The sequence below is a fragment of the Carcharhinus amblyrhynchos genome, chromosome 7 (genome assembly GCF_965287045.1).
Source record: "Carcharhinus amblyrhynchos chromosome 7, sCarAmb.v2.hapA, whole genome shotgun sequence".
Classification (NCBI taxonomy): Eukaryota; Metazoa; Chordata; class Chondrichthyes; order Carcharhiniformes; family Carcharhinidae; genus Carcharhinus; species Carcharhinus amblyrhynchos.
Genome location: NC_137330.1, coordinates 7,252,843 through 7,272,290, shown reverse-complemented (window position 1 = coordinate 7,272,290; position 19,448 = coordinate 7,252,843). Strand labels below are relative to the sequence as shown.

The 19,448-nt window shown below is 40.6% G+C and overlaps 1 protein-coding gene across 1 annotated transcript in view; it reads left to right on the top strand.

Moving 5' to 3' along the window:
• Positions 1-19,448, top strand: part of tsnax (translin-associated factor X) — a 53,921-nt gene that overhangs the window by 17,326 nt on the left and 17,147 nt on the right. The window contains exon 4 of the mRNA XM_080191870.1: positions 2,595-2,725. Within this exon, the coding sequence (XP_080047996.1) occupies positions 2,595-2,725 (131 nt within the window). The remainder of the gene's footprint in view (positions 1-2,594; positions 2,726-19,448) is intronic.

Here is a 19,448-nt window from a genome sequence, read left to right as displayed (position 1 = left end):
TTGTGATTGTCACTAAAGAAAGCAAAGTTACTGTTAATCACAGGTGTGGTAACCACAGATGTGGTCAAGAATGGTGAAGACTTCAAAACAGAGTTTTTGGTAATATATAAATGACCTAAAAAGAGAAATTGGTGTTCAGTTTGATTTAAAAGCGGAGAGATTCAAACATTATTTGACCCATTTTACAGGCGTAGAATGGGCAGAATGAATACATAAGAACATAAGAAATAGGAGCAGGAGTAGGCCATCTAGCCCTTCGAGCCTGCCCCGCCACTCAGTAAGATCATGGCTGATCTGAAGTGGCTCAGTTCCACTTTCCCGCTTTCTCCCCATAACCCTTAATCCCCTTGTCTACCAAAAACCTATCTACCCGCGTCTTAAATATATTTAGTGAGGTAGCCTCTACCACTTCAACGGGCAGAGAATTCCAGAGATTCACCACCCTTTGAGTGAAGAAGTTTCTCCTCAACTCTGTTCTAAACTGCACCCCCTTATCTTGAGGCTGTGCCCTCTAGTCCTGCTGACCTTTCTGAGCGGGAAGAACCTCTCCACCTCTACCCTATCTATCCCTTTCATCATCTTATACATCTCAATAAGATCCCCCCTCATCCTTCTAAACTCTAACGAATACAAGCCCAGTCTATTCAGCCTCTCTTCATCGCTCAACCCCCTCAACTCCGGTATCAGCCTAGTGAACCTCCTCTGCACTCCCTCCAAGGCCAAAATATCCTTTCACAAGTGCGGCGACCAAAACTGCACACAGTACTCCAGCTGTGGCCTCACCAGCGTCCTGTATAGGTGCAGCAAGACCTCCCTACTTTTATATTCAGCCCCCCTCGCTATGAAGGCCAGCATCCCATTCACCTTCCTGACCACCTGCTGCACCTGTAGGCTGGGTTTTTGTGACTCATGCGCAAGGACCCCCAGGTCCCGCTGCACCGTAGCGTGCTGCAGCTTTTCGCCCTGTAAGTAGTAGTCCTTCCTACCATTATTCCTACCAAAGTGGATAATCTCACACTTGCCAACATTGTATTCCATCTGCCAGGTCTTCGCCCACTCGCTCAGCCTATCTAGATCCCTCTGCAGACTTTCTACACCCTCCGCACAATTTGCTGTTCCACTTATCTTTGTGTCGTCAGCAAATTTCGACACCATACACTCGGCTCCCTCCTCCAGATCATCTATATAAATGGTAAATAGCTGAGGCCCCAGCACCGATCCCTGGGGCACTCCACTAGTCAGCAACCGCCAATCCGAATAGCACTCATTGACACCCACTCTCTGCCTCCTATTTGACAGCCAATCCCCTATCCACGGTAACACACTACCCCCAACTCCATGCCCCCTAACCTTCTGTAACAACCTTTTGTGCGGCACCTTATCAAACGCCTTCTGAAAATCAAGAAACACCACATCCACCGGTTCTCCTCTATCCACCGCACTAGACACATCCTCATAGAATTCCAATAAATTCGTCAGACACGACTTCCCCTTAACGAAACCGTGCTGTGTCTGTTCTATCAAACAATTCTCCTCAAGATGCCTCGCTATTTTCTCCTTGATTACGGATTCAAGCATTTTACCTACAACAGACGTTAAACTAGCCGGCCTGTAATTCCCTGCCTTTTGCCTGCTACCCTTTTTAGACAGCGGCGTAACATTAGCCGTTTTCCAATCTTCCGGCACTTCCCCAGAATCCAGCGAGGTTTGGAAAATAATCATCAAGGCATCCACTATCACCTCCGCCATTTCCTTCAGAACCCTTGGATGCATTCCATCCGGTCCTGGGGACTCGTCCACCATCAGTCCCTCTAGTCTGTCGAGCACTACCTTTCTAGTAACAATGATCTCATTCAGGCCCTCCACTCCTACCATCTTTCCATCGTTAACACTCGGCAAACTATTCGCGTCCTCCTCCGTGAAGACCAAAGCAAAAAAGTTATTCAAGGCCTCAGCCATTTCCTCATCCCCCACCACTAAATCCCCCCTCTCATCCTCTAAGGGTCCAACATTCACCCTAGCCAGCCTCTTCCTTTTTATATATCTATAAAAACTCTTACTATCCTTTTTTATATTTAGCGCTAGCCTAGGTTCATAGTCTATCCTTCCTTTCTTTATCAACTTTCAAATCAGAGGATCACAGAGCTGTGATCCTCTGATTTGAGTTGCCACTAAACTTGTCCTGGCGTTTTTCTGTAGTGCAGGCTTCACTTCCATGTTGAAATGATTGCCATGCGTTCATTTCAGGATTTCTTTGCTAACTTTTGGACCCTACAACTGATGTTCTGTCTGACAGGTCTCAGAGAACTATCCAACTATTAAACTCACCAGCTCACTTTTATTTTGTGAAAAGCACCCAACGCTGAGTGACAGGCTAGGAGAAATAAATATTTCCCTTCCCTTTGACAAATAATAAAAGCTGAACTTTCCATATCATAATACTGTGCACTGAAATGAGTAAAACAGAAAACTGACTTGGAATGATTAATTATTAATCATTTTCTGAAATTCAAGTAGAATTTCCTTTGATGAGTTACATATTTACAACTGATGCTTAGTTAACTATTGCATCTAATAAATGCTTCCATTGACAGTGTTAATGATGTTGAAGAATTACTAAAGGAATCTGAGGCCAAGTTTGGTGACGTTAGACAGAAGATCCAGCAAATTTCTCAGGAATTGATTGGTGAAGACATGTGCCAATTTCACCGTGCATTTTCTCCAGGTAAGAGACCAATTTAAATACATCTTCAAGTTTCAACCTAGAACCTAAATTTCATTTGCATGTCTCAAATTAAGATGAACCCGTTGACTAAGAAGACGAAGTTATTTTAAATGGATTACTGAAGATTTACTTTATTATCTAAATTATGTGATGGAATAATAGAAAAACTGAACCTGACAAACCAAAAATGGCTGCAATGCAATCTTTGTAATTTATTTGTTCATATCCAAGCACATACGTTCTTTAAGTAGTAGATATACAGAGAAATGAAGACAGTTACTTTGTTGTTCCCTGGGTAGGAATTGATTTTTTCAGGAAAGCCCAAGATTTTTATTTGGTCACTTGGTGCACACACTGTCCTAGATGATTCTTGTAGCGTTACAAGTACTACTGTGAACAAACCCCCAGAAATAGGGGAGTTCCTGCAAAATAGTACATGCACTATTTTACCATCCAGGTCTTGTGCCCCATTTCCTATCTCTGGACTATCTTGACAAGCACAAATTACACATCTTGCGACCTAAATCCTGCAAATCAGCAAAAAGATAAACCTCAGTGTCGGCTAAATTGTATCCTGATGCACATAGTCTCAAATCATCTTATGAATGTACAACTTCAGCATTTTGTTATTTTTAGCTACAGTACAAATCCACAAGCCATTAATAAATAAATAGAAAACAAAAGCCTTAATCACAAATATACCAAATTTGGATTACACCAAATTCTAATTCCATATCCACAAACCATTTTATAACTTACGGATTGAACAGGCTAACAATACATAATTATTTACAAAGGAGGAGACATGGATTGAGACATGTTGCAGCTGGTTTATGGTCATCGCATCTCCCTCCTCACCCTGTTTTGTTATGTAAAGAAGAATGATTAATTTGTTACATAGTCCTGGAATTTTGTGTTTGATTCGTCACATGCCCTGAGTGTGTGATTGTGCCAGTTGGCTGTGCTTTAGATGTTCTTGGGCTAGTGTCCTCTGTCTGGATGACTTGAGACACTGCATTGGTGTGCCCAGTTGATGCAGAGCTTGTTGCTTAGGCCTCTGGAAGGGGCCATTTCCACTGGTGGAGGAGGTTGTAAGCTGAATGGCGGGGGTCCTGTGGCTTCTGCTGGTGTTGGTTCCAATATCTGCAGTAGGTGACATTGGTTTTGTACATAGTGGTTATCTTCCAAGGTGACCATGTAACTGTTTGGCTGTGGAACATGCCAGCTTGTCATGGTTGAATGAGGTCGGGATCCTGGCTGTTTGGTCAAGTATCAGATGGTCAAGTCTGTGAGCATTTCCCTCTTAATCAGCTTAATTGCTGAGAGATGAAGGCTAGAGCAAGTGGTTCCTTTTCAATCTGAGCATGGTAAGTCTGTGTCAATAAGGGCCCTTGATGCAAAGGCTGTTTGTTCTGCCATTCTGGATGCAAACTACACCAGGTACGTGGTGAGAGATATATGCTGGTAAGAGTATGGGTCGAATGTCAAAGTATTGTAGCACTGATTGAGCTGAGAATGCCTCTTTGAGTCTGTTGAAGACCACTGTGCAGATCTCCTGCCAAGACCGTTTGACATCCTGGAGGAGAAGTTGACACAGAGGTTCAGTGGCTTCACTGTAACATGTGATGAACTTAGAAAGATAATCTGTTATCCCAAGGAAGCACTTCGAAGAAAGCATGTTGATCCACAGGATGTCCATCTATCACATAGCCATTGTCTTTCTGGATATGGTAGCATCAGCTGTGAGTGGATGGCCCACATAGAGAACCTGATTGATTCTTTTTAAGCTAAAAGTATGATGGGGAACTCAGTCCCATTGTTTTGCATGGCCTGCATGATCTGCAATGGATGACCACATTTGCAAAAAATGCCATCGGTTTGACCAGCTTGAATATTAGCTGGACGCACAGTCGTGCATCCACGAGGCTAGGGATTCATGGATAGCATGTTTTTGGACATGGTCGCCCTGCAGTTTAAGGAAATACAGTCAGAAAGAGAATGCGTGGCCACCAGTCAGAAGAAAGAGGACAGGTGTGTAGTTGAGAAAGCCTAAGAGTGTATCTCACTGAAGAACAATTTTTCTGTGTTGGAAAATGGTGAGAACGATGGCACCTCTGGGGAGTGCAGCCAGAGCCAAGTTCGCAGCACTGTGAGTGGCTCAGCTGCACATGGGGGAAGGAATAATAGTGGAAGAACAGTAGTGGTAGGAGATTTTGAGAACGTGAGGGGTGCAGACAGGCATTTCTTCAACCACAGACATGATTCCAGGATGGTGTGTTGCCTCTTTGGGGTCCAGGACAAGGATGTTACTGAAGTGTTGCAGGGCATTCTGAAGGGGGGAGTGAACAGTCAGAGTTGATGATTCACATTGGTACCAAAGACATAAGTAGAAAGAGGGCTGAGGTCCTGCAGTGAGGATTTAGGGAGCAAGGTTGCAGATTTAAAAGCAGAACCTCAGAGATTGCAATCTCTGGATTGCTATCAATGCCACTTGCTAGTGTGGCATTGAATGAACAAGAGAATAGAGCAGATGAATGTGTGGCTGAAGAGATGCTGCAAGGGGAATCCGTTTCTGGGCAAGGTGGGGCCTGTTCAATTTGGCCAAGTTGCACTTGAACTAGAATAGGACCAACATCCTTGCAGTGAGGTTTGCTGGTACTGTATGGTGTGGAACTAATTTGGCAGAGGGACGGATGATTGTGTGGAGGTACAGTGGGCAGCACTGCTGCCTCACAGTACCAGGGTTCAATTCCCAGCTTTGGTCACTGCCTATGTGGAGTTTGCACATTCTCCCCTGTCTGTATGGGTTTCCTTTGGGTTTCCGGTTTCCTCCTACAGTCCAAAGATATGTGGGTTAGGTGGATTGGCCATGCTAAATTGCCCCTTAGTGTCAAGATGAGTAGCTAGGGTAAATGCATGGGGATAGGGCTAGGTGTGATTGTGGTCAGTGCTGACTTGATGGGCTGAATGGCCTCCTTCTGCATGGTAGGATTCTATGGTACTATGATGGACAACAAAATAAAAGAAGAAAAACTGTCAATCTGGAAGATGGTGCAAAGGAAGACATGTTAAAGCACAAGGGAATATGACAAGGCTGGGTGGCACTTATTTTAATGCAAGCAGTCTTACAGGTAAGGCAGACAAACTGAGGGCAATGATAACACATGGGAGCACGATATTATTTACAGACACATGGTTGAGGGAGGGACAGAATTTGCAGCTCAATATTCTGGGGTGTAGAATCTTCAGGTGAGAGGGTGGGAGGCTGTAATATAGGGTTGCAATATTGATCAAGAAGTTAATTACCTCAGAGAGGGGGGGATGATATTCTTCAGCAGGCTTCTCATTTGAGGCCATATGCTGAAACTTGAAATCAAAAATGGGGCAATGACATCAATAAGGTTGTACTATGGGCCCCAGACACGGAGAGATAGTAGAGCAGATATGCAGATAAGTCTCAGAGATGTTTAAAAATAATAGGATAATAATAGGAGGGGATTTCAACTTCTCCAATATTAATTGGGATCGGCAAAATGTGAAAGGTTTAGTAGAGGCAGAATTCCTAAAGTGCATCCAGGAGAGCTTTATAAACTAGTAATTAAAAGACCTACTATAGAGGAGGTAATACTTTACTTAATTTTAGGAAATGAAGTTGGGCAAGTGGTGAAGCATTTCAATGATGGTGACCATAACTTAGTAAGATTTAAGGTATTATGGAAAAGGACAAAGATGGACCCGAAGTATGATTTCTAAACTGGAAGAAGGCTGATCTTAATAAGATAAGACAGGATCTGGCCAAAGTGACCTGGGAGCAGCTAGACGTAGGAAGATCGATTTCAGAGCAGTGGGAGTCATTCAAGAAGGAAATAGAGAGAATACAATGCCAACATTTTCCTGTAAAGATAAAGGGTGGGACAAGCAAGTCCAGAGAATTCTGGGTATCAAGGGATATACAGCATTGTATAAGGAGACTTATAGCAGGTTCAAGTGAGTTGAAAACAGTGGATGCCCTAGAGGAATATTGAAAGTGCAAGGGGGTTCTTAAAAAAATTAGAATGAAGAAGGGGCATGAAAAAACACTGGCAGACAAAATGAAGGAAAATCCCATTACTGGTATATTAAGGGCAAGAGGCTAACCAAGAAAAGAGTAGGGCCATAGACCAAAGTAGCAATCTCTGTGGGGAGATGAATGACACAGGTGAGGTATTAAACAAATATTTTGTAACTGTGTTCACAATGGAGAAGGATGATGTAGGTATAGAAAGCAGGGAGGGAAACTGTGATATAACATTAGAATTGAGAGGGAAGTGTTGTTAGTGGTTTTAGCAGGCTTAAAAGTGGATAAATCTCCAGGCCCAGATAAGATGTATCCTAAGCTACTGTGTGAGGCAAAGGAGATTTCAAGGGTTCTAATGCGAATTTTCAAATCCTTTGGAGTCACTGGAAAGATGCCAGAGGACTGGAGGACGGCTAATTATTTAAGAAGAGAATTAGGGGAAAAAAAACAAGTAATTACAAGCAATGAGTTTAACCATTAGTGGTAGAGAAATTATTGGAAAAAATTCTGAAGGGCAAAATTAATCTCCACTTGGAGAGGCAAGGATTAATCAAAGATAGTCAACATGGCTTTGTCAGGGGAAGATCATGTCTAACAAATTTGATTAAATTTTTTGAGGAGGTGAGCAAGTGTGTAGATGAGGGCAGTGCAGTTGATATAGTCTACATGGACTTCAGTAAAGGTTTTGATAAGGTCCTGCATTGGAGACTGATTGAGAAGAGCCCTTGGGATCCAGGGCAATTTGGCAAATTAAATCCAAAATTGGTTTAGTGGCAGGAGACAGAGAATACTAGCAAAGGTTGTTTTTGTGACTGTTTGTTTGGTACATTAATGATCTAGATGTGAATGTCGGTGGTATGATCAGTAAGTTTGCAGATGACATGAAAATTGGTGGTGTGATAAATAACAAGGAGGAAAGCTTTAGACTACAGGATGATATAGACGGGCTAGTCATTTAGGCAGAACAGAAGCAAATGAAAAGTGTGAGGTGATGCATTTTGGGAGGATGAACAAGACAAGGGGACTACACAATGAGTGGTAGGACACTAGGAAGTACAGAGGACCAGAGGGACCTTGGAGCGCTTGTCCAAAGCTTCATGAAGGCAACAGGATAGAATGGTAAGGTGGTTAAGAAGACATATGGGATATTTGCCTTTATTAGCTGAGGTATAGAATATAAGAGCATGAAGGTTATGGAGTTGTGTAAGATGCATGTTATCCCACAACTAGAGGACCGTGTGCAGTTTCCATACTGTAGGAAGGATGTGATTGCACTAGAAAGGGTGCAGAGTAGATTCACCAGGATGTTGCCTAGGCTGGAGAGTTTCAGCTATGAAGAGATGCTGGAATTGTTTTCCTGAAAGCAGAGAAGGCTGACGGAGGATCTCATTAATGGATATAGATAGGTTAGATAGGAAGAAACATTTCCCCTAGTCGCAGGGTCAATAACCCAGGGGGCATAGGTTTCAGGGGATTCGAAGAAAATCTTCACCCAAAGCGTGGTGGGAATCTAAAACTCACTATCTGAAAGGATGGTAGATGTGGGAGCCCTCACAACATTTAAGAAGCATTTAGATGAGCACTTGAAATGCCACAGTATCCAAGGCTATGAATCGAGTGCTGTCTTGAAAGAGCCAGTTGCAACTTTTGCTGTTTTGGATCATGATTTGAATTAATACTGGACAGTTAAATCTAGGACATCTGACAAGAGCTTAAATAATAAGATCAGATTGTGCTCTTGCTGAAATATTGTTTCAGTTCGACCACTTAAATGGGTCTGCATACAAACTAGGCCAACTGTGTTTGATGTCAGACGGTTGTTCTTTTCTCAGAGGATAGTGGACCATTGGAATGAGTTGCCAGCTCATGCAGGTTTTTACATATCTCCAAAAGAGCTGGACTAGTTTCTGGCTGAGGCAGAAATGGCAGGTGCTTAATATAAATCAAAGTCAACTATTATTACTAGTTTGGAAGGTCTAAGGGGTTCAGTGAGAAAGTTTCCAGATTTTATTTCGTCCTGAATTTATCTTCTTTCTCCCAGCAGATTATGTGGCTGCTGCTGATGGTGTAATGAACCATGATGCTCAAAGCATCACGACTGTGTGGGACAGGGTCAGTTTGTCTTTTCCTGTCTCTCTACTTTCATGTGTTTGTATCCCTGAGAAGAGTATAATTAGACTGCATTGTGCTGTTCTTGTGTATAAGAATTCTACAGACTGCCTTCAAGAGGTGTTGTGTGCGTGTGTACGTGCATGTGCATCTACATGCACATTATAATTTTCTATTATCTTTGAGAACAGATTTTAGATGCTTTCATATTGTTGTGTAATTTACATCCCAGAGATATTTAAATGTTGGCTATCCGGGTTTACATTTATAAGATTGACTCTCTTATCTATGTGTTAGAATCTTAGACCAGATTTTTGTTAAAGCAAGGACTGTCGCATAGTCAGTAAATAAAAATGCTCATCTGCCAGCTATTGGTGCAGTTATTCAGTGGTTCTGCAGCCTTCTTTTGAGGTACTGTTTGGAGGAGTTCCACATTCTGAGAATGAGTTCATGGATACATATTAACTTTGTCTCCATTTTGTAATATTTAATGAATAGTGCAAAGATCAACAACCAAAGTGGAGTTTGCTTTTGTGGCCTTTGAACATTTGTCTCTCCTACAATCTTGAATATTTTTCCATTAGATTTGATGTTTGCCAACTTTTAAAGGAAACGCTAATGCCCAAACTATTTTATAGTAGTTTTCTAGGAGCCTTGAAATTAACTTCATGATTATGTTTACTAGTTTTTTTTAACTTCACAGCAAGAATGATTAGCTGTTCTCTTAAAAAATCCTCATGTTAAAAGAGATCTGATCTTTAACTAACCTTTAAATAACCCTTTTACGGGAAACAGTATCTTAACGGAAATACTACATATTTTAAATAAAGGAATTTTTTTATTAATCTATGCTGAAGATCATGGGTGGGATTCTCCCAGAAAAATTTTAAGTGTTGAATTTGTGTAAAAACTGGAGTAAATCACGCTGGTTTTCTCAGTGGGAGTTTCAAAATGAATCATCCACACTGTGTACCGCAGAGTGCCTCAGCGTGATTCACTCCAGAAACCAGTGATCGGGGCCTATTCCCGCTGGATAGGCTGGCAGCATAGCACTGAGCAGGCCATTGCGCATGTGCCAATTTGTCAGCACCGAGATCAATACATACACAGTGGCCCTTGTATGCTGGCCTCCCTACATTGCCTTCACTGGTGAGAGGATTTAATTATTATGTGACAAGTCTACATTTAAAATTTCCATTATACATTCTGAACATAACAATTTGTAAAGGAAACAGTGTCAAGCTATGCATGAAGATGTATGTATTTTTAAATATATAGTATGTGAAGAATATGTAAATCCCTGTCCTGGAAATAAAACTACATGGTATAGCGGATAGTGAACAGGAGAGCAGAAAATTGTAAATGGGCATTGATTGATTGAATGGGTGGGCAGAACAACGCAATTACAGTTTAATACAAGGTTGGGAGTATGGTTGACATTAGAAAAGACTGCCACAAGGCTGGATGAACAAAAGGATTTAGGGTGCAGTTTCATAGGTTATTGAAAACTAGTTGACAGTTCCAAAAAGCAATAAAATAGGCCAGGTCTTCTGGGCTTCCGGACGAGCTGTTTGGAAGACAAAAGCAAATGAATTCTACAGCACTAGTCAGAGATTATTGTTTAGTTTGGGCACCCCACTTAACGATGGATCTTCTGATCTTGGAGAGGATCCACCTGAGATAAGGTGCAGAGAAATGAAAGATTGACCTTGATGAAGATTATTTCCCTGAGGTAGTTTTATTGAGGTTTTGAATCAAAAGGAATTAATGTGGTGGTTACGGGAAGGACTCTTCTCTCCAGCAGGGAAATGTATGAGGGTATAGTTATTGAGTTCAAGCAGCGTGAGTCAAAAATGAATTCGGGAAAACTTCTTGCATAGGAAATATGAAAATCTGGGTCGCACACACCATCATTGCCATGATCAGAGTCAACCTGCCTGGTTTGAATTTAAACAAAAACTTGCAGTTAACGGTTCCCTGGTACATTCTCCATGGCAATGGCTCTACTGTTCAGAGTCCACTTGCCAACCAATCAGCACAGTCTTCTTCTGTATTGTAAATTGATGTTCCCTGTATAATTGGAATTCTTGCATCTGTCCTGATGTGTGCAAAATTAAAAGTTTCAACGGCATATCTCGCTTTTTCGGCAATATTCAAGCTCTCTACCACCAAACGAATAGAGAATACAGACAAAGCTGCGGCTCTAACCTGTACCTTAAAGAAAAATTAGGCTCAGAATTCTCTTTACAGCCATAAAGGGACATATTCCTATCTATATAAAACAGCAGATCAGCCAGTACAATAAGAGCAGTGTTTTGGGAGATCAATAGAAATTTGATAATAACATAGAACATAGAACATTACAGCGCAGAACAGGCCCTTCGGCCCACGATGTTGTGCCGACCAATTGAAAAAGCAATGACCCTCTAACCTAAACCAATCCCTTTTCATCCATAAACCTATCCACGGATCTCTTAAACGCCCCCAAACTAGGCGCATCTACAACTGCAGCAGGCAGGCAATTCCAATCCCTCACCACCCTCTGGGTAAAGAACTTACCTCTGACATCCGTCCTATATCTACCACCCCTTAATTTAAAGCTATGCCCCCTCGTGCTAGCTTTCTCCATCCGAGGAAAAAAGCTATCACTGTCCACCCTATCTAAACCTCTAATCATGTTATATGTTTCAATAAGGTCCCCTCTTAGCCGCCGCCTTTCTAACGAAAACAACCCCAAATCCCTCAGTCTCTCCTCACAGGACCTTCCCTCCATACCAGGCAACATCCTGGTAAACCTCCTCTGCACCGTCTCCAATGCCTCCACATCCTTCCTATAATGTGGGGACCAGAACTGCACACAATACTCCAAGTGCGGACGCACCAGAGTTTTGTACAGTTGCAACATGACGTTGCGGCTCCTAAATTCAATCCCCCTACCAATAAACGCCAAGACACCGTATGCCTTCCTAACAACCTTATCTACTTGATTCCCAACTTTCAGGGATCTATGTACACATACACCTGGATCCCTCTGTTCATCAACACTGTTCAGAGTCCTACCGTTAGCCCTATACTCTACACATCTGTTATTCCTGCCAAAGTGAATTACCTCACACTTTTCCGCATTAAACTTCATCTGCCACCTCTCGGCCCAGCTCTGCAACTTGTCCAAGTCTCTCTGCAAACTATGACACCCCTCTTTACTATCTACCACTCCTCCGACTTTGGTGTCATCAGCAAATTTACTGATCCACCCAACTATACCCTCATCCAGATCATTTATAAAAATTACAAACAGCAGTGGCCCCAAAACAGATCCCTGAGGCACACCACTTGTAACCGAACTCCATGACGAATACTTTCCATCAACCTCCACCCTCTGTCTCCTATCTGCTAGCCAATTCCTGATCCAATTAACTAAATCACCCCCAATCCCATACATCTGCATTTTCTGCAGAAGCCTTCCATGGTGAACCTTATCAAACGCCTTACTAAAGTCCATATATACCACGTCAACTGCCTTACCCCCATCCACCTCTTTGGTCACTTTCTCAAAAATCTCAATAAGGTTAGTAAGGCACAACCTACCCTTCACAAAACCACTCAATAAGGTTAGTAAGGCACGACCTACCCTTCACAAAACCACTCAATAAGGTTAGTAAGGCACAACCTACCCTTCACAAAACCAATTAACAAATAACAATTCATCAATTCACACATATCCTGCAAATGAAAGATTTCTTAAAATGTTGAGCAGCACTCAGCTGGAGTCTCAAATTGATAAACATAATGGCAGCAAAGTAATAGTACTTTCTGTACGTTACATTAACAACTCCATACAGTTTTTTTGGGCTTTTGAATGATAACTTATTGTTATGAGGCATCTAATCCAGTCGGTACCCTATATTGTATTTCTGTGTTTGGTTACTAATGACTTGCCAATCTCGCACAGGACTGATAAACCAACCACAGGTTTGATTTATTTGAGGATGTAGTACAGGATTGCTCAGGAGACAGATTTGATATAAATATTCAACAGCTATTATTAACAGGAAAGTGCAGCTGCAATTCCTTCATGCTGATAGATAAACTGAAAGCGCATCTGATTAATGTCCACTGTTCACATGATTTACATCCTGGCCAATTACTCATTAGGATATTCTCTCAAAGCGATATCACAACATCCTTTCCTGGAGAACTGTGGCATACATGAGCAAGACAAGCAACAGCTTCCACCAATCAGACTGAAAATCCACACAGACTTGCAATGAGTCTCATCATAATGACTACCTATTTCCACTTCCATAATACTGCTTGGCTCTGCTCCTGCCTCAGCTTATCTGCTGCTGAAAAAATTGTTCATATCTTTGTTTCCTTTAGGCTTGAGTATTTCAATGCACTTCTGGCCAGCCTGTCATTTTCAAGCCTCCATAAACTTGACGTCTTCCAAAACTCTTGTTGTTATGAAGGCACCAAATCCTATTCACTCATGACCTTTTGTGTCTCTGACCCTTCAAGTTGCTTTGTTAAGCAACTTGTTGATTTTAAAATTTACATCCCGCTTTTCAAATTCCTGCTTTGCCTCTCCCCTCCCTATCTTTGTAATCTTCTCCACTGTAAGAAATCCTCTCAGATATCTGTACTCCACCAATTCTGGTCTCCTGCTCATCCCAATTCGCAGCTGTATCTTTTGCTGCCATGGCCCTAAGACCTGGAATTGTTTCCCTAAGCAACACCACCTTTCTACCTCTCATCCTTAAAGGCTGTCCTTAAAACATATTTCTTTGATCAAGCTTTTGAACCTAATCTCTCATTATGTGACTCAATGTCAGATTGTGTCTAATTATGCTCCTGTGAAGCATCTAGTGACATTTTACTATGCTGAGTCTGTCAACACAGCACTGAGTAGTACAGCCTGTAAAGAAGCAGAGTAGCACAGACCATACCTTCAAGATTTCTGTGTTTAATTGGCACACTCAAAGTTACTGTTTGATTTACTCCACAATAACCTGTTAGATTCACCATTACTCTCAATGCAAAAACTGGGGCAACTGTAATGTGCAAAGCTTTGAGGTGTTTTCTTAACAGCTTTAAAGGGAGATGGGGACACCTAATCTGCAGAATAATGTAGTCTGTTTTACATGGTGTGACACTTCTATCCTTAAGTCATTTGTTGTTGGTGGCAGCTGTCCCTCTATTTGAGGATAACGTCTACTCAGGGTTGCAGATTTTTGCTATGGATCTTCATGTGACCTAACAGACCGATTTCTGTAGGTGGGGGCAGAATATCTCATGAGGAATTGGAATCTGGTGTGCAGGATTTGATTCCTTTATTTCTTTCTGTGCTGCTGCTCTGCCTCATCATTAAAAGATAGTGCAGTACAAAGCATGATGCAGCTTGATGGACAAGTTGTTGTAAATTTGAATAATTGGTAGCAAGCTCCTCCCAGTCATAAATGTTGATGCTGCAATGCTTCAAGGGGAGCGTTACAGTATTTAAATCTAATGGAATACATATCTTACTTTGTTGCAGATGTAAAATAATTTTATAACTGCTGGCTGAAACTAACAGCATGTTCTAATCTGCAGTATTCATCTCGCCTTGTCCCTGCTGTCATGGTTGATTTTACTTCAAGTGGATTTTCATATTTACATGTTATTTATGTGTTGATCTGTAATATGCAAACATTTAATAACATACCAAATGTTACTGTGCTGCTCTATTGCTGTTTTATTTACTGGCATCTAGACTCATGTTAATTATCTAAGTTCTTTAATATATATATTTGCTTATGGGGTGTGGGCAAGGATAGCATTTGTTACTATCCCGAATTGGTATTGAGAAGGGGTCACATTGAAAAATAGGTTGCTTTTGCATTGGAAGATCCTTTGCTTCACTTCAGTGATTAATTTAGCAAGATCATGTTTTGTTCTAATTATGGTCTTCATCCTGTATAACAGGCACTAAATTCAGTGAACGTCGAAATGCTGAGGTCACTTTTCTGATTTGATACAATGCATTGGTCAACGGTCTTGGCAACAATAGAAGGGAATCGAAAGAAAAAAATGAATGCTTCTATCAACTTGAACTTTAATAATTCCATCCATCTGAAGTGACCTAGAAGTAATTGCATTTTACTGCAGATCACAAAAGTGCTATGATTCCTTGTCACAAAAAAGTTCAAACGTTTTTGGCTTGGCTATCCTTTCCCCTTGTATAGGCAAGCAGATTGGTAATGGTGGGGATTGGTAGGTACTTCCTACTATATTCAGCTCTGGTCAAAGTCGAGAAGCCCAGTGGACGAACTTAGGCCAAGAAATAATGTGAAGTTTGCTGTACTCTGTCCTAACAATATACCGTGACTTTCCAATCAGGAGAGTATTCATCATTCTCATCAGTGACATTCCCATCTATTCTAGCTGGATTTAAACCCAGATGCCAGGATTGAGAGGATCATGTTTTAACCCAGTTATTGTTTCTGTTCTTTGTAGCATTTTCTGGTAGTTTTCTTCAGTTTGAATTTAAGACTCCAATTTATCCTAATTTCTGTTCTGTACCACTTTTTAGTTTTTATAACTTTTAATGGTAACTTGGTAGCATTCATCAATTTAATTTAAAGATTCCCACCATTGATATAAGATCTCAGAATAGCTGATGGAGAGCACCAAATCATTGATTGGGTTTAAACTCCTTCCCTAAAGGGATCAACCTTTGAGAATGATCTTAGTATCTAAGATGAATATTAAAGTCCTTCAAATTTTCATGAATTTAAATTGTTTTGTAGTGAAAAAACTTGTTCTTTTGCTACAAGGAAAAAGCAAATCCTATACTTGCAGGGTCAGAAAGTTAATGTGTATTTAGTGAATTATCAGATGTACCTTAGTTTGCTGCTGTTCCTATCAGATTTAGATTTGTCGATATTTAACATTAACAAGGGACTTTGCAATTTAGCTAACATTTAGTTACTAAATACTTAGAGGTAATTAGATACTTAACAAATCTTGAAACTAAAAATGAGTTTCCACCGCTCTGATTTTCCCATGGATAGCAATTTAATTTAAGCAGTGTAATTTTCCTCCTCTTCTTTAGCCTCTGTGTTTAAAACCAGATTTCAATGATTAGCAACTGAATATTTAAACTGGGTCCTAATGACAGCACTGTGAAATACTTTGGTGGTCAATAGAGCAAGCTAAAAATGATCCTTTATTTGTGTGTGTGTGTGTGTGTGTGTGTGTGTGTGTGTGTGTGGGGGGGGGGGGAGTTGTGTTGGGGGGGCAACTATATTATAAGAAATTGTTTTTAAAATTAGCCCAACATTTTCTTTGTGATTTATTTTCTTTCAGCAGTGGTTTCATTTAATTTTTGACTCAAAATAACGTCCATAATCTTCCCTGGGAAATTCCAAAACTGATTTTCTCAATCATAATGGCATATTTGGTGAGGATACTGGCATTATTAGGCAGTATCTACCTCTGGAACATCAGTGTGTAATTACCTGCATCCTTTATCAGTCATTCACTGCCCTGTTTCTGATTCTGTCGATATCGATCTTGTCTCCATTCTAACATATACCAAATTTCAGGTTTGTAAATGCATTTTCAGATGTGCACCTCTATTTCCTTTTCATTCTTGGCTCTGCTGATGCTTAGCATGGTACCTATCCAAAATAACTGGAGGTAATTAAATCCTGTGGGTTGTTAGTGATTGTCAGTGTATCCATGGAAAAATCTAATCTTTATTTAGGTTAATAAATTGCCCTTGCATCATAATTTTTGATCAAGGTAAGCAGAGAAAATAACTTCAGAATTGTATTGATTATGTTTTATTTAGTTCTATTTTGCACACTTGTGGGTATGACACTTTCATGGTCCTGGACCAGCATCTGGCGGTTGTAAATTTAAATCGCATGGTGGCAATTTAGAAAATTGAATTAATTAAATCTTGTGATTTGTTGGTGAGCAGATCAATTGAACATGAAAGCTACTGTTTTGTCATTAAAACCTAATGGTTTGTCTGGCCTACATTTGACCCTGGTCCCTTACTATGTGATTGACTCTTTATGAAGTCATTGGTTTATGAATAAGGAGCAGGAGTAGACCATTTGGCCAGTTAATAAGATTATCTCTCATGTTTCAATTGAGTCACTTCTTGCTCTTCTAGTAGTACAAGCCTCACCCATCCAATCTTTTCTCATAAGATAATTTGCCCGTTCAAGGTAAACCTTATGTCTGGTAAACCTCCTCTGAACTGCTTCCAATGCATTTACAGCCTTCCTTAAATAAGATGTACACAGTGTTCCAGATGTAGTCTCAGTAGTGTTCTGAATAACTGAAGTATAACCTCCCTACTTTTGCATTCAATTGACCTTGCAATAAATTATGACATTCTATTAGCTTTCCTAACTACTTGCTGCAGCTGCACAACTAGCCTTTTGTGATTTATGCACTAAGACACTCAAAGCTGTGCAGTTTCTCATCATTTATCCTTTTCACCCGTGCTAATTGTGATTCTTCTTGTACAAGGCAACAGAACTTTTCCAGATGTATATTAAAAAATGAACATTCATTTGTCATAGAATGTGATCATTTTCCAGAGCTGATGGTTCTCTGATTCTACCTTTTTGTGAATGTCTTGTCAAAAAAGGATTCAAACTGGGAAACATCCTGACATACTCGAAAAGGAAGGCATGACTAAATAAAGTGCATTTTGTTTCAGTGTTCCTCCTTTGACTGAGAAATATATTTTCTAGTTACTTGTTTGATATTTGTTGCTCTCATGGAGACTCTTAGATCAAATCAACCTACCCTGCTGTAATGTTGGGGTGTCTCCATTCAAATTAATGGAATTGGTATGATATCATGCTGGCCTGAGGTCCTGTAGCCTGGTTTTCTAGGATTGACCAGTTCTCGGGTGGTTCTTAATTTGTAAACTATTCCACTGTGGCTTCATTCTAACTCCAATCCCATTGGAAGTGGTGTTGCTCTAAATGTGCCACATGTGGCAACCAAGGAGGGACAGAAAATCTTATTTGCAACTCTCCTGCATCAGCAATAAAATTCATTTTTAAAAAATCTTAAAGAGAAAAGTAATTTTCCTTTCTGTACATACAGGAGAATAATTTTAAATTTAACACCTAAGGCTGTCTCTGTCGAACAGGACTAGGATAAAGGTACAAGGTTCATGGTGCAGGACAGGACCGTGCAGGATAACGGGACAATCTCACAATGTAGGATGCGCCCACAATAAAGGCTTATGGTCACAGTGAGGATTAGGACTAGGATATAAGGCCTGGCTTACAATGCAGGACAGGGCTACAGTAAACGGTCAAAGCTCATGTGATAGGTCATGGCTAGAATAAAAGGCCAAGGCTCACAATACAGGTGATGGCCAGCATAAAGGCCAATCCACAAAGTACAGAATAGGACTAGGTTAAGGGGACACAGTTGACTGGACTAGAGTGAAGGCTTATGATTGACAGGATTGAAGTAAGGTAAAGTTCAAGGCTAATGGTGCAGAACAGGAGTAGGGTAAAGTGACACAGTTCACAGTGTGATCAGGACTATGGCAAAGGGACAAATTTCACAGTACAGGGAAAGACTAAGAGGGAACAAACTAACAGCACAGGACAGAACTAGGGTGAAGGGTCAAGGCTCACAGTGTTGGGTCAAGGCCAGCATAATAACAACTTGCATTTCTAAAGTGCCCTTAATACGGTAAAACTCTCCAAAGGGATTTAAACAAAATTTTATATTGTAAGATGTTTTAGGAGAGAGAGAGAGATAGGGAGACCGGGAGGTTTAAGGAGTGAATTTCAGAGCTTAGGGGCCAGGTAACTGAAGGTAAAACCACCAGTGATGGAATGATTAAAATTGTGGACACACAGAATTAGAGGAGCACAGAGACCTCAGATGGTTGTAGGGCTGGATCAGATTACAGAGATAGGGAAGGATGTGGCCATATAGCCTGCCCTGATAATAGAGCATATATCCTACGCTTCATTGTTCCAAAAGAATGTGGTCTGTTGAATTAAGCTTATTTCCTATTGTGCCTCGGGGCAAATTGCTTGTTGGCCAAAGCTCACAAGAAAATGTAAAAGTACAGTTTAAATCTATAATACTTGTTCAAAAATGATTATATATGCACTTATACAGACAATACCTTTGTACAATATGTAAATGAGGCACGTTGTGATACTTTTTATATATATGTATATATGTACACACATATAAGGCACACTGTGGTCCGTATTTTAAACTAATCTACTTTGTTTTAATAGTTCTCAAAAAACAGGAGTTTCTGTATCCCCTGCTGTAGGTAGGTTTTTAATGTCCACAGGTATTAAACTGCTAACATCTAATATTTCTACAATCAAGTCTTATCTATTACATGTTTACATAATCCTTGACAATACTGGTCCTCAAAGCCAGGTTCCATGACATTGAATAGCTATTTCCAGAAACCAATATTTGAATCATGTATCCATTAAATACTCAAATTGCCCTCTGTATGTCTTTTCCATCTCAGACTATCCACAGTCTGGATCATGGTTCAGATTG